The sequence below is a fragment of the Suricata suricatta genome, chromosome 13 (genome assembly GCF_006229205.1).
Source record: "Suricata suricatta isolate VVHF042 chromosome 13, meerkat_22Aug2017_6uvM2_HiC, whole genome shotgun sequence".
Taxonomy (NCBI): domain Eukaryota; kingdom Metazoa; phylum Chordata; class Mammalia; order Carnivora; family Herpestidae; genus Suricata; species Suricata suricatta.
The window spans coordinates 868,490-882,447 of NC_043712.1; the positions used below are offsets into that span (position 1 = coordinate 868,490).

The following is a 13,958-nucleotide window of genomic DNA, read 5'->3' on the forward strand; positions in this document are numbered from 1 at the left end:
GCGCGCCCTCAGACAAGCCACAGTGACGGGCGGCACGGCGCTGGCTGCGGACGATGGCACTACTCCGGATTCTGGCCATCAATCCGCACGTGTGTGAACATGGAGGAGCCGCGCCCCAAGCAGCCTAGGTGACAAGTGCAAAGAGCCATTAGAGAGAGTGTGGCTTACCGACCTGCTGCGCACTTGACCTGCGTGGGTGCGGGCCTCCCAGCGCAGAGACCGGAACCATCAACCCCCGATTCCAACCCCACGGTCGGCATCAAAATACACCCAGACGCGGGAAGCCGGGCCCTCGGGACAGCACGGCGGCCCGCATCTCAGGATGGGACACGGTGGGCACAAAGCAACCGTGAGCCAAAACCACACACACCGCGACGTGGCTGCTGCAGGTGTTTTTTTTTCTTTTTTTTTTTTTGCTGCAGGTGTTTTTCAACGAATACTTTTTGTATTAAAAACTAATAAGGATTCAAATCTCTGAGAGTGTGGAAGGAGCAGGAGGGGACACGAAGGCGTAAGCGGAAATCACACCGTGGGGAGCGTCGGGCTGCTGGACAGCTTTGTTAACGGTTCAACATGCAGCCCTTTCCGCCGGCCGGCCGCGTCCATACACAAACCGCACATGACGCTCACGGTGGTGTGGCGCACGATGGCCAATGCGGGGACAGCCTGAAGGTCCATCAACAGACAAATCAATGAAACGGGCTCTGTCCATGTGTGGGGTCTCTTTCAGCCTTAGAAAGAAAACAAGTCCTGATTCCTGCCACAGAGCCTGGCAAACATCACAGCCAAGCGGACATGAAGGCTGTGTGCACGGTCGTAGGCGGGGCCACGTCCGGAACAGCAGTCCATGGACACAGAAGACTGCGTGCTCTCCAGGGGCAGGGCAGGGGAGGGGCTGCCCCAACACCAGCCGTGGCAGGCCGCTGTGGGACGAGGGACGGGGCCGGGCCTCGCTCGGGGGTCCAGAGCCCGTGCTTTCTCCAGGGGACCCCAGTCTCCCCGTTGGGAGCGCGTCCCCTGGCAGTGGCTCTCTGCTCGGGAGGGGGCCCCACCCTGCCGCCCGGCTCCTGGCCCTGAGCTCCTGCGCGCTGTCCAGACCCCCACCCTGGGGCCCCCGGTCGGAGGGAGCAAGCTGCCCGGCAGGCAGCTGTGTGCACGGCCCGTGAGCGGGCAGCCTCGAGGGGCCCTCTGCCCGCAGGCCATCCCCAACCTGCTGTCCCCCTTCCAAAACGGGTTCACGTCTTACTTCTGCTAAGAGCTCTCCCTCACCCCGTCCCTTGGGCAAAACCCTTTCCAATCCTCGTCTTGCAGCTGTTTTATAGAAAAGTAAACTCATTCATCTTCGTTTAACTCAACTGGCCTAACGGGAAACAAAACGTCTGCACGCACACCCTATACAAACCCGCAGTAAAACTCCGATGTGTTGAAAACAAAGCTGTAAAAACCATCAGAAAATACACGAGTGTTTCCTTGGGGAGGCTTAGGACGTCCTGAACAAGCTGGCCGGGAGCATGGTTCACCACGGAAACGTCTACACCCTAGGTTCCCGTCACGGACACGGTTCGTGGCTGGCATCCAGGAGCATCAGGGACTCTTGCCAACCAGCAGGAAACGAGACCGACTGCCCAGCAGACAAGGGGGCAAGGGCCAGCGGGCAACGCTCTGCTTCCTGATGCAGTGGGGGGCCCGGCACTGCGGGGCTGGGGGTGGGCCGGGGGGCGGTGGGGACGAGCCGCGCAGGAGGCTGGGGGGGGGGCGCTGAGGTCTCGTTCGTGGAAACGCAGCTGGTGAGGACGAGGCTCCTGAGAGCGCGGCGGGAAGGGCCTCAGAGGACGCCAGCCCTTCCACGGTTTCACCACCACTGCACGTGGCCCATGACAGGCGCGCCCTTCTCTGGCCTGGGAAGTGGTGGCGGGGGCGGGTTCCTCTGGTCTCAGTGCTCGTGTCCCGCCGCTTCCCAGAAGACGCCAGGGGGATCAGAGGCGTCCCGGGCTCTCTGTGAAGACCCCGGGGCAGCCAAGAGCTGGCCCTCTGGAACCACCCAGGTGCACACGGCCAGCGGCTTGGACCCCAGAGTCTGCCCACGGGGCCGAGACCCTGCCCAGGGGGAGCCGAGGTTCAAGCCCGCGGCCAGCGCTAGGACCGCCAGCTGCCGACGGGAGGAAGCACCTGGCTCCGGAGAAGACCCGGGCCGGGGAGGCAGCGCCTCTTGCCGGACTCGCAACTGGCCCCTCTTCCAGGCCCAGAGGTCCCTGCAGGGCGAGGCGGGGCCACACGTGGACCTGCTCTCAAGGCAGACCCTGGGGAGGCCTGAGGGAGGAGGAGCTGCCAGCAAAGAACATTCTAGAAAAGCAGATGGCTGGCTTCAGCAAGGCCTGCAGGAAAAAGCTCCGAGTGTGGGAACCCACGTAACTACTCAGGGACCTGGTGACGCAGGTAGGGAGAGGGCACTTGTGGGGAGGGGACTTCGGGAGGGCAGAGAGCCAGGAGGCCCCTGTGAGGGTCAAGGCCAGAGGCAAATGGACACCACTCACCACAGAGATTTAACAGTTTAATAACGACTCCTCCGCAGCCTGACGGGGCGGCTACCGCGCCACGTCTCACACCAGCACCCAACGTGCACCCCACACTCGCCACGGGGTGCCCTCCCTGGGCACGGGCCTGGCCAGGCCTGCACGGCAAGGCCTCTCCTCAGAGCGGCGGCCAGGCCCGAGAGCGTCCCTTCTCTCCGGGGGCCAGAGGGCAGGACAAGGGGCCAGCGCACCCCGTCCCTCCACGCACTCTGCCCCGAACGCCTACACGGCCAGCCCTCGGCGGGACTGACCGGCCTGCAGCCCACCCCTCGCGGCCCGGGCTGAGCGGCCTCTCCCAGGAGGCGGCCCCGTCCCGGCGGCCTGACGGCGGCAGGAGTCCACCCGCAGCGAGCCGCCAGGCCCAGCTGCTCTGACCCCTGACCCCTGAGCCCTGAGCCCGGGGGGAGGCGGCTAGAGCCCCGTCAGGTCCACAATGGCCTTGATGAAGATGGCGTCATCACGCACGTAGGAGTTCTTAGCCTCCATCTTGGAGACGGGGCAGAAGAGGGGGCAGCCGCTGGCGATGTTCATGTCGCTCACTGGCCTCTGGAAGGACGACGAGGTCACGTCGGGTCTGAACGCGTCGATCACGTGCTCCCGGTTGTTCTGGTCAAGCAGCATCAAGGTCACCTGGGGGAAGAGCGCCCCGCGGGGGACAACACCGAGTCACGGTCCCCGAGCCTCAGCCCCCGTCTGTGTGATCTGCGTCCCTGCACCTTCTATCCATCAGGCCCGGGATGGAGGCTGCCGTTAGGGCTAGTCATGTCCCCGCCGGAGGGCTCAGGAAATAGTCACGGCCTCCCGGAGGGCAGCACTTCTCAGGCGTGCTGCCGCCTCCACCAGGAAGACCGTGGGGCTGGCCTGGCACCGACAGGAGTCCCTCAACCCCAGCACAAGAGCAGCGGATACGGGCTCTCCAGCCGGGGCCCTCCATCGGAACCCGGCCCCGAGGCAGCGTCTGTAACCCATGGCCCCGAGTGGCCAGGAGCCCTGGGGCCGACTCGGCGGTGCCCCCGCTCCACGGCAGCAACAGAGCCCCACGGAGGCCCGAGCCCTGGGGCCCACCCTGCCGCCCACGGCGCCCCCAGCACTCGCTGGGACGGCCTCCCCCACCTTCTGGTTGAAGGGCCACCGCAGGAGGGCGTCGTTGGGGCCCCTCATCACCACGAAGAAGAGGGACAGGTGGGTCCCGCGCCCGGTGCCGTCGCCGTTCAGGTAGATGCGCAGACACATCTTGTAGCCGTACCTGCTCGTGTAGAAGGCTGGGGGGGGGGTCGGGGAGGGTCAGTGAGGCCGGGCCGTGCTCCCCGGCACCTCCCGCAGGGAGCAGAGACACAGACATGATGCCCGGGTTGGGGACACGTGCTTCTCCTCAGAGCACGCGGTGAGTCCCTGGCGAGAACAGATACCCCAAAGGAAAAACAGGCCATGAGGAAAGGTGTTTTTAGGGGCGCCTGGGGGGCTCGGCTGGTTGAGCGTCCAAGTCTTGATTTCAGCTCAGGTCACAACCGCACAGTTGGGGCACTGGAGCCCCGCCCCAGGCTCGCTGCCCTCGGTGCAGAGCCCGCTTCGGGTCCTCTGTCCCCCCGCCCCTCTCCCACAGCAGTTTCTCAAAAATATGTGCAAAAACAAAAAGAAAAAGCATTTCTCGAAGCTATAAATGTAACCCCCAAACGGGACCGACTGTGGAGTTCAGGGGCAGCTGGATCTGGCCCAAAGGCCGTGGACCGACTGAGCTGGGCCTGGAAAGGGCAAGACCCCGGGACAAGCCGGAGGCAACAACCCCGAATCCAGCACGGTGCCCAGAGACACGCAGGAGCCCGGGCGCCCCCAGGAGTGGCCCTCGCACCTTCCTGCTCATGGCCCCGGAAACCACCCTCTCTCGGCTCCCGGGACACCACCCCGCTCAGCCGGGTGGCGCCTGAGCACAGACGGTGTCTCCCAGGGGCGCATCACGGGGCCACCGCTGCCGGAGCTCACGCCCCGCTAGCAAGGGGGCACCTGCTCCCGTCCAGTGCAGGGAGCCTGGTGCCCCAGACGGGCCCTCCCCACGTGGCAGCCGCCTGTCCCAGCCAGGAAGACAGCGTGAGTGGCATCGGGGTCCGAGAGGGGACACTGCAATCACGGGCACCATCCCCCACTCAGTCCGGGCTCTGAAGTTGGGCTTTGCCGAACACAAGGGTAAAGGCGTGCATTCGTGCGGCAGGTTCCTCCAGCGGCGGGGGGTGGGGGGTAGGGGGGTGGGGGGCTGGGCTCCGAAGGAAGGGCTGGGGGGCCATGCACGGCCCTGAAAGAGCAAGGGACCGTGTGGCACCTTCGAGAGGAAACCACTGCGATCACCTGCCTGAGGTCCCGCCCGTGGGGGCAAGTCCCAGCCCAGGCGGCCGTCCCCCCACCCCTCGCCCTCCGGGGAGGCGCCCCCGGTGTAGCAGGGACCCCCAGGCCAAGGACGGGTGAGCAGCTCGGACGCAGGCAGCCCCGAGGGCACGCTCCCGAGCAGCACCTGGGGAGAAGATGGCGGGCGTGCGGCCGGCCACGGCCTCCTGGCGCTTCCGGGCGAAGTCGGAGATCTTCCAGACGAACACGCCGTCGAAGGTGGACGCCTCCATCTCGTGGACCTTCTGCTCCAGCTCCGCCATCGCCAGGTCCTTCAGGCCGATGCTCCTCTCCAACTGCTGCACCTGGGGGTGCGGGGGCCCCGTGAGGGAGCCGGCGGGAGGCGCCCCCACGCCCACCGCTCTGCGGCCCTCAGGCAGGACGGCGTCTCGCAGTGCCCGAGGCTTCCCGGACTCAGCTCTCAGGGGAGCTGCGTCCCCACAACACCCCCAACGCCACTTGGGCCGAAGTTCCAGAGCTCAGTGTCAGGACATGCACTAGTGGAACCCACAGGCCTGGGAGAGAGGGCTACCTCCCGCAGCCCTCCAGCACCCCTGCGTCAGGCCCATCGGTGCACGGGGCTCAGAGATCACACTAGGAATATCAACCCCGAGGCCCCGTGATGCCCTGGGTGCCCTGAGCCCAGACCTTGTTACTCAGGGCCTCGATCCTGTCCTGGTCCAGGCGGTGCTGCCGGCCGCAGGCCTCGGCGGTCATGGCCACCCGCTCCACCTCCCGGTTCAGGACGCAGACGATGTTCTCGAAGGTGGCCGTCTTCCTCTCCAGGGCCTCACACCGCTGCCGGAGCTCCGCAGCCTTGGAGGGCTCTGCCTCGGGGCACGGCGTGCTGGCCTCCCAGCCCCCCGGCTCGCCCTGGCCCAGGCCGTCGGCTCCCGACAGGTGCTTGGCCTCCAGGAGGCCGCCCAGCAGCATGGCCAGGTGCTCCCGGAGCCACTGGGCCTCGTGCTGCTGCTGCTTCTCGCTCTCCACCTGCAGAGAGAAGGCGGGAGGCTCACCGGCGCTGACCCAGAGCCCCGAGGGCGTGCCGCAAGGTGCAGCGACGCTGACGCCTCGTTGTCATTCACCGGCTGGCACGGCACCTGTCGCTGTCTCGTGTCCTGTCGCTGTCTGGTGTCAATGTCTTTCAAAGATACAAACCTTCCTACTAACTTGTTTGCTTGTACTTGAAGTAACAGGAAAAAAGATATAGTTTCGAAAGTTGCGGGGGGGTGGGGGAATAGGGGGTGGGGACCAGTAAAGCTACGCGTCTTCAAATCCTCTGACTTTGCAGCCAACTTCTCCTGAGACTTCACAATGAATTACAAAACGTTAAATGTTCTCAAAACACCAAAGTAAAGAAAGAACAGACCCCGCAAGGCCCAGTGCCCAAGCAGCTCCCCAGTGGTGCTCAGACAAGATGCCCCCCCGGCCGTCAATCCAGGGGCGTGGTGAGGGCCGCAGGTCAGGGTCAGGTCCACAAGCTCAACACAACACGAGCCCCGGGCTGGAACCCCCTCTGGCCGCTGGGAAGGCTGCGGCTGCAGGGCCCGGGCCTGTGTGGGGACGCGCCAGCACTACCCCAGCACACAGTGAGTAAAAGAGGGAGGTGACACCCGAAACCAGGTGTCCAGGCACCAGGTGACGGCACAGCGCGGCCACCACCAGCTGCTCCCCAGGCAGTGCACACTCCCGCCCCAGGGGCACGGAGCAGAGTCCGGGGAAGAGGGTCGATGCCTGGTGGACAGAGACCTGGCCGGGCCTGAGCGAGCTCACGGCAGCCGACAGCTCAAGGTCCTGAGGTGGGAACAGGTCAGTGTGCTCAAGGACAGCCAAGCCGGTGACTGTGCAGAGACGACATCAGAGGTGGCCAGGGCCACCCAGGCCACGGAGGTAGAGGAGGCATGGGGGTCCAGGACCTGTCTGCAGGTGACATGAGGTGCTCTCGGGGGGAAGGTGCAAAGACAGGACAAAGAGGCAATGCATGGCGGTGCGTGGCGAGGCCCGAGGTGCCCGCCAGACCTCAGGGAGGTACAGGCGCTGGGCATTTTCAGCAGAGAGAGACAGCGCTGACAGAGGCGGAGACACCTGGCGGCCGAGGCAGCAGAAGGTGGGAGGGAAACCAGGAGGCCAGGCTGGAGACTCAGCAGAGGCCGCGTTCGGGAACCGGGGAGCTCCCACGAGGACCGACGGTACCCACCCAGCCCCAGCGGACCCATGGCCAGCGGGACTCACCATCTCGGAGCAGCCGACAGCATGGAACCTGCACGGGACTCGGCATTTGCCACACGCCTGGACGTGGTCCTGGAACTAGAAGGCCGGACACCATCAGTGCCCTGACTCCCCGTCCCCGCCCCAATGCCACCGGCACGGCGGCTGCAGCTCAGGCCAGACAAGACCCAACAACCTGCCCCGGGCGCACACGGGCACACGGCCTGCGGGTGCCGTGAAGGCAGGTGGGTGCAGGTCGAGGGCTTCAGATGCCTGTTGGGCCTCTGTGCCCCATCTCTCCACCACAGCCCATAGGACGCGTTGTGTCTGAGGTCCCCCGGGCCCTTGCGAGCGAGGACGGGCTGGCCTGCCGGGGGGGGGGGGGGGGCAGCACTCAGCACGGTGCTGTCACAACACTGAGAGCAACAGGCGCAGAACCGAGAGAGCCCAGCGGCACGCATGCTGGGCACCCGTGGGCGGCACGTTCTACCAGCAAAGACCAGGGAGGCCAGGTGCTCTCGTGGGTGGGCAAGGGCCCCTCTGCCTCCACCCGCCAGGGCTGTGGACTAGGGAGATCGTCAGGGCTATGAACGCCAGATGGAAACAGACGAGACGTTAAACTAAGTAAAAGGAAAAGGAGACCGCGGCCCAAGCCACCACAGTCACTTAGGGGTGGAACACGAGAAAAGCAGGACGGAGTCTCCCCCTCCCTGTAAAGATGGACAGGAGTCATGAGTGTTCCTGGTAAGACAGACGCGGGGGAGCCCTGAGCAACAGCCCCAACCTGGCTCACGACTGGAGACATGGAGACAGAAGTCCCAAGCCCCTATTTGCAGCCCCTGCACAGGCCTGGTGAGACCCCGGCCTGTCCCCACGCTCTCCCCGGTTTTCCTGTGGGCCCATGAGACCAGTTTACAGAACGCTAGGATGACCCTGGTCGTACCGAGCAATCTCACACTCAGAAGCAGAGACACACGGCCGCTCAGCGCTGAGCCTGCCTCCCAAGACCTCCAGACCAGAGGCTTGCATGCATGTCCCCCCAGAGACAAGGCTGCCCGTACGCAGTCCACGGCTGGCCCTGTGGAGGCAGCTGTGGGCCGGGGCGGCACACCTGGGCCGCCACGCCAAGGGGATCTGGTCCCGAGATGCTCCGCGGCAAGAAGAGCCGAGAACACGAAATCGGGCAAAAATCCGAACTGGAACCATCCGTATGAACCCACAGCACGTTCCCTCTAAGCCAGGGCCCTGCTCCCCGCCCCGCAGGGTTCTGGATGCAGCTCAGGGCGTGCACAGGGGTGAGGCAGAGCAGCGGCCGGGATCTCAGGCGTAGGCGACTCCTCACAGGCCGGGTCACTCGGGTCACGGGAGGTGTGACAAAACAGCAACCCACAGGCTGTCGAGGAGCACAGCGCACCCCATGCCCTGCGGCCCTGCCCCCAGGTCCACGTGGCACCGGAAGCCAGCAAGCCACTTACTTTCTCCCGGGAGATCTTCTTCTTGCCACAGCCTTCACACGTCAGGGGGAACTTGGGGCAGACTTCGTAGTGTGCCTGAAAGACAGCGGCCAGGAGCCGGGCGTGCGTGAAGTCACCCGCGCTACCTCGCGGCTAGTTCCGGGGCCGTGGCTCCCCAGAGACTCCTGATAGGGCGGGGTCTCGCAAGTGTCACTTGGAAGCCTCAGCGTAGGACCCCTTCTTCTCCATCTGGCATCTCGGGGCCACAGGAGGACAAGCCATCCACGGCGACCAGGGCAGAGCACCGCTCTGAAACCTGCCTGGTCACTGAGGAGTGAAGCCGGGGGGACTTTGTGACCCTGGCCCTGTGAGCAGCTGGATGCCCCCTGGGAGTGGACACACTTGGGCCTCTGGACCAGACTGTCTACAGAACAGGGCCCGATGGGGCAGAGGGACACACATGTAGCCCAGCTTCTTCGAGGAACAGCGGCCAAAAAAAAAAAAAAAAAAAAGCCCCTGCCGAGCGCATTACGGATGAAGGGGCCTCGCGGACACATCATCAAGGTGCAGCGCGGGGCCGTCTGGACCCTGATCCCCACAGATCAGACAAATCAGACGTCAGGAAACGTGGGCATCTGGTGAGCCAGGGCTGGCAGGGAGTCACCGTTAGGACTCAGAAGTGACAGTGACACATGCGACTCCCTAAAAATAATCGTGCTCAGAAACATTTCCGAGTGTTTTCAGAAGACACGACGACGCCGGGGCGCTAGTAAGCGGGGAGCCCGGGGCGGCCCGGGGCGTGGGGACACAGACGCGCCCCAGCGAGGGCGGCCTGGGCCTGGCGCTCCGACTCCCTCTGGGTGTGAGGTTTTCTAGAACAAACCAGGCTTTTAAGACAACTTGGCTTTGCCTCCAGATCCACATGCGTCCCACCAGGAACCTTCCACCCAGCGGGCTGCAATCAATGGGCTGGTGGGACGCAGCGGAAACACCGAAGCGGCCATGACGGCGGGCGCAGCGTCGGGGCTCGGGGAGCGCGGGGAGCCCTGCCCGACGCCCTCACCTGCAGGCCGGCCCAGCAGCAGGGTGCCCGGCAGTGGCGGCAGCGCAGGCTCCTCTCGGGGCACTCCTGCTCTGAGTGCCGCCCCTTCTCCCGGAGGCGGACCGGGCCCCTGCACGCCGGGCACTCGGTCAGCATGAACGGGCAGTGGCCTTCGTGGCAGCTCTGGCAACAAAGGGAGCGCGGTGTCAACGGAGCCGCTGGCCGACCCAGGCTCCACCGCTGGGCCGCGGGCCACCGGGCGACGGTGCCACCCCAGGCGCCCAGACTCCCAAGCCCTCTGACACCTGTGCTCCAGGTGAGCCGGGAGGACCTCGGTCTAGCTGACTGCACCCCACCCACAGGACGCCCGGGGGCATCGTGGCCTGTGCACGCTCCAGGCTGACATTCAGGGACAACAGGACCACCGGCCAGAGAGTGAGAAGGGCCGGAGTGCCCGGGCGCAGCCAAGGAACAGAGCCTGCTGGGAGCAGGGCGGCCAGGCTCGGCGCAGGGCAGGGTCTCATCGGACAGGAGGCCCAGGAGTGACGAGAGGCGATGAGCTGGGAGGACTGAGCGGAGAAAGACGGGGAGGCCACGCGCTCCTCCCGCACCTGCGCGGACAGCCCACGGGCGGTGGACCAGGGAGGGCCGGGCCTGGGTGCCCCGGCGCGTGAGGAGGGCGGGCCGTGCTGTCCCCCCAGGAGCTACCGAGCAGTGTGCAGAGGTGAGGCGACAGGCTGGAACCCAGCCGAACCTCAGCTCGAGGGCGATACCTTGGGAAGGGCTCGGGGACAGAGGCCAGGAGGGCGATGGCAGAAAACGTGGGAGAGGCAGGAGTGCCCCCCGGGCGCCCACCCCTGCCCAGCCTGGCACACCCTGCAGGGGGAACAGCACAGGGGCGTGGGGTGGAGAGACGGAGAGCTCAAGGTTGGTCTGCCATCCTTTTTATCGCGTTGAAACGTGCACGACACAAAATTTACCATCGTAACTCTTCGCTACTCTGAAGGGCGGCAAGTGCGTTTACACTACTGTGTGTCCGTCTCCAGAACTACTCACCTTCTCCGCCGGACTCCGTCCTGTGACGCACGGCCCGGCCCCTCCCCTCCCCTCCCGCCTCTGCGCTTGCGCTCTGGCGTCCCCTGTGACGGGCTGATCTCAGCACGGTGTTAAGTTTTAGGTGGGACAAACGAGGCCACACGGGGGAAGGAGATGGAGACCGCTGAGGAAAGTTCCAGACTGGCCAGGGCAGGAGGAGGCCCCTCTGCTGGGGCTTGGCCACCCCCCAGGGTGCGGGCTGGGGCAGCCCTGGGGCCGCGATGCCTGCCCGAAGGACGGGGTCTCCGGGCCCTCCTGGGAGGAGCTGGCTGCAGCGCGCCCGACGAGAGCAGCAGGGGGTCTGCGCCCTGCTCTCCCCGCGTAGGGAACGAGGTGCTCGCGTCTCCGTCCCATGCCAGGGGCCTGGCTGTTGAGGCCAAAGTCCAGCATGTGCAGGGGAGCAGAGACCACAGGTGAGTCCCAGGGCCGCAGAACGCGTGCAGCGTCCTTCCCTCGTGGCCTGGAGACTTCAGATGTCACATCTGGGGGCACCCATGCCTCCTCACGGGACCCGTCGCCAGCCTCCCAGAGCGGGCACCCCTGTGCTCTGACCTACCAGAGGGACACATCCCAGACCAGATGCTACATTCCCAGCCAGCCTCCTGGGGGACCCCAGGGCAGCCCAACAGAGCACCTCGCATGCTGGCAGGTGAGGTCCTGGCCCATCAGGACACGTGACCCGCCCGGCTGCACGAAGCCCGGGTCCTCACGCCCGTGTCCGGCATCCGGCCTCCCTGGGAGCACCCCCAAATCACTGCGGCCCCTCCGCACCCTGCCCCCAGCTGCTCAGTGGCTCCCGACTGGGCACACGGCCAGCCCCCCACCATCCCCCTGCCCTTGGTGCAGGGTCCCCGGGGCTCTGGCAGGTGGATGCGACACAATGCACCCACAGTGACCCAACAACAGGCAAGACCCGGGCTGCACCGGATATGCCGGAGAAGCCCCAGAAATTATCACAGCTCAGACTGGAAAAATTACGGCGACCACAGTTGAGGTGCTTGGGTTTCGTGAAGAGTGTTAACACGTAGTACCGTGGATGTAATGTTGGGGTTCCCAAGAGAAGCGCCGCACAAGCTGGCCCCACCGAGAGGGGTGAGGGCGCCCAGCCCTCTGCTGACGGCTGCCCCGGAATTCCTGAAATTCCGGTCGCCCCAGGGCCACTCCGGGGCAGGCACTCGGCACCGCCACCCTCAAGGCCACTCAGAGAGGAGCACACGCTGTGGAGAAATCAGCGTTTACTCAACCAGAACTCAAACTAAGTGTCTCAGTGCAAAGAGCTGTGCGGACTCTGAACTCACAGGGACGGGCGGGGACACCAGGCAGGCCTGACTGGACCTCCAGTGCGCCCCGTCCCCCCTCCCGCCCTCTGTGGAGAGCCTCCCACCTGCCAGCCGGCCCCTCCTCTGCCGCCGGCCCCAGGCTCCTACACCCGCTCCCAGAGCGGCACATGTGGGCGCCCTGGGCACCGGCACGTGCTCCACAAACATCTCTGCACTGGGGTTTTCAATCACTAGGGTCTTAGAAAATACCAGACGTTATTGCAAAGGAAAAACCTATTCAAAGGCTGACCGGGACTCTCCGAACAGCTCAGCCACAGCGCTAGCGTTTCACAACACCACCGGCCCAGCACCGCAAAGGGCAGCGAGCTGGCTTCGGTGTGTGTACAGAGGCCTTGATCTCACCCAGGCCCGTGACACTCACAGCCAGGAACAGGGTTTACCAGAGGCCAGGCCCAGTGTCCCAGAGCAGCGCCCGCCCTCCCACATGACCAAACCCACCCTCTCAGGGACTTTCCGGGGCTCTCCGGGCCGGCCAGGGACTTTCCGCGCTGCATGCCTGCACGGCCGGGCCGGGCCCACAGGCTGGCTGCGCTCCCCGGCCCTCAGCCGGACGCCCACGGAGCCACCGCCCACCTGCCTGCGCCGCCTTCCAGACTGGGAGGTGGGGGGTGTCCCGCCTGTCCCTAGGGGGTCTCTGGGTCCCTGCAGAAGGGAGCGCAGCCCACTGCGGCTACTCCCTGGGCCCACCGACCCCCACAGCCTGCTCAGGCTCTCCACCCTCTGGGGAGAGACCCCAACCCCAAGGCCTGCAAGCCTGTCCCGCTGAGCAGGCCTTCTCGCCTTGTGGGTACAGCCAGGAGCCTCCGGGTCTCACTCCCAGGAAGGCAGCGGCGAGCCTGCAGAGCGCCCAGCGCTGCCCCACTCGAGGCCCCGGGCACCCGCTGGACGGAGAGCGCACCGCCTCGCCTTCTGCACCAGACGCTCCTCCCTAGACACGGCCAAGCTGCTCCTCTGCAAACACACAGTTTAGAGCCCGGACCTCGGCGTCCAGTGGGTCGAGAGAATGAGGGAAGGGCGGCACACAGGCCGGAGCCCAGGCCCCAGTTTCAGACCCAAGCCCACCCTCACCATCACGACTCGTTGCTCAGCGCCCACCCGGTGACGGGGAACCTGAGAGGCCCCGCTCCTGAGCCTGAGCCCAGGGGAGCCAGGCTTCCATACCCACAGCCCCTCCACAGCCTCGCCTACGGGGCTGCCCGTTTGAGAGCCCGACCCGCCGCTCGGCGCCGCTCCCGACCTCCCACCTTGGCAGCAGCCGGGCTACTTCCCGCCTCTCTGGGTTTCACGGTTCCAGGGCTGTCTCGGGAGCGGGTGGCCACAGGACCCGTCCCCTACAAAATGCCCTCAGGATCCATCCACGCGTGTCACCATTTCCTTCCTTCCTTCTCATGGCTAAATACTATTCCGTGGCGTGGACAGCCCACATCTCGCCTGTCCTACCATCCACTGGTGGAGAATCGACTGCTGTGACATTTGTGAGTGAGTCACTGCGTTGCGCCGGTCAAGAGGAGAGCGTGAGACGGCCGCGCCGGGGACACGGCATGAGGGCCGGCCGGCCTGGCTGCCAGACGCTGGCCCCACAGAGGCCCCCGCCGTGCCGACGCCGGGACGCACACCAGCCTTGCCTTGCCGCGGCGGGATGGGCACGCTGGCCGCTGCCCGGTCACTGGCCAGACGCCCCTCCATGACCGCAGATCGAATGTGGTCACTCCAGCAATTTCCAAGTCTCAACAACTCAAGACCAGAAAGCCCTTGTCCGCAGATGCTCGGGAAGACCACATCCAGCCGGACCGCTACTCCCCTGCACGGCCAGGATGGTACGGTGGCGCCCGCAGGGCCAGCACGAGGTCCCAGCGCCCCCCGCCACGGA

The 13,958-nt window shown here is 65.6% G+C and overlaps 1 protein-coding gene across 5 annotated transcripts in view; it reads right to left on the reverse strand.

Moving 5' to 3' along the window:
- Positions 1 to 2,538: 2,538 nt before the first annotated feature.
- Positions 2,539 to 13,958, reverse strand: part of TRAF2 (TNF receptor associated factor 2) — a 20,394-nt gene continuing 8,974 nt past the window's right edge. For 3 of the 5 annotated variants that reach the window (XM_029919970.1, XM_029919968.1, XM_029919969.1), the window contains 7 exons: positions 9,675 to 9,836; positions 8,633 to 8,707; positions 7,182 to 7,256; positions 5,598 to 5,939; positions 5,077 to 5,254; positions 3,687 to 3,835; positions 2,539 to 3,203 (listed from right to left, as the gene is read on the reverse strand). In XM_029919970.1, coding sequence (XP_029775830.1) covers positions 2,985 to 3,203; positions 3,687 to 3,835; positions 5,077 to 5,254; positions 5,598 to 5,939; positions 7,182 to 7,256; positions 8,633 to 8,707; positions 9,675 to 9,836 — 1,200 coding nt within the window. In that variant the 3' untranslated portion in view covers positions 2,539 to 2,984. The remainder of the gene's footprint in view (positions 3,204 to 3,686; positions 3,836 to 5,076; positions 5,255 to 5,597; positions 5,940 to 7,181; positions 7,257 to 8,632; positions 8,708 to 9,674; positions 9,837 to 13,958) is intronic. The other 2 variants (XM_029919972.1, XM_029919971.1) reach the window with 1 other exon arrangement.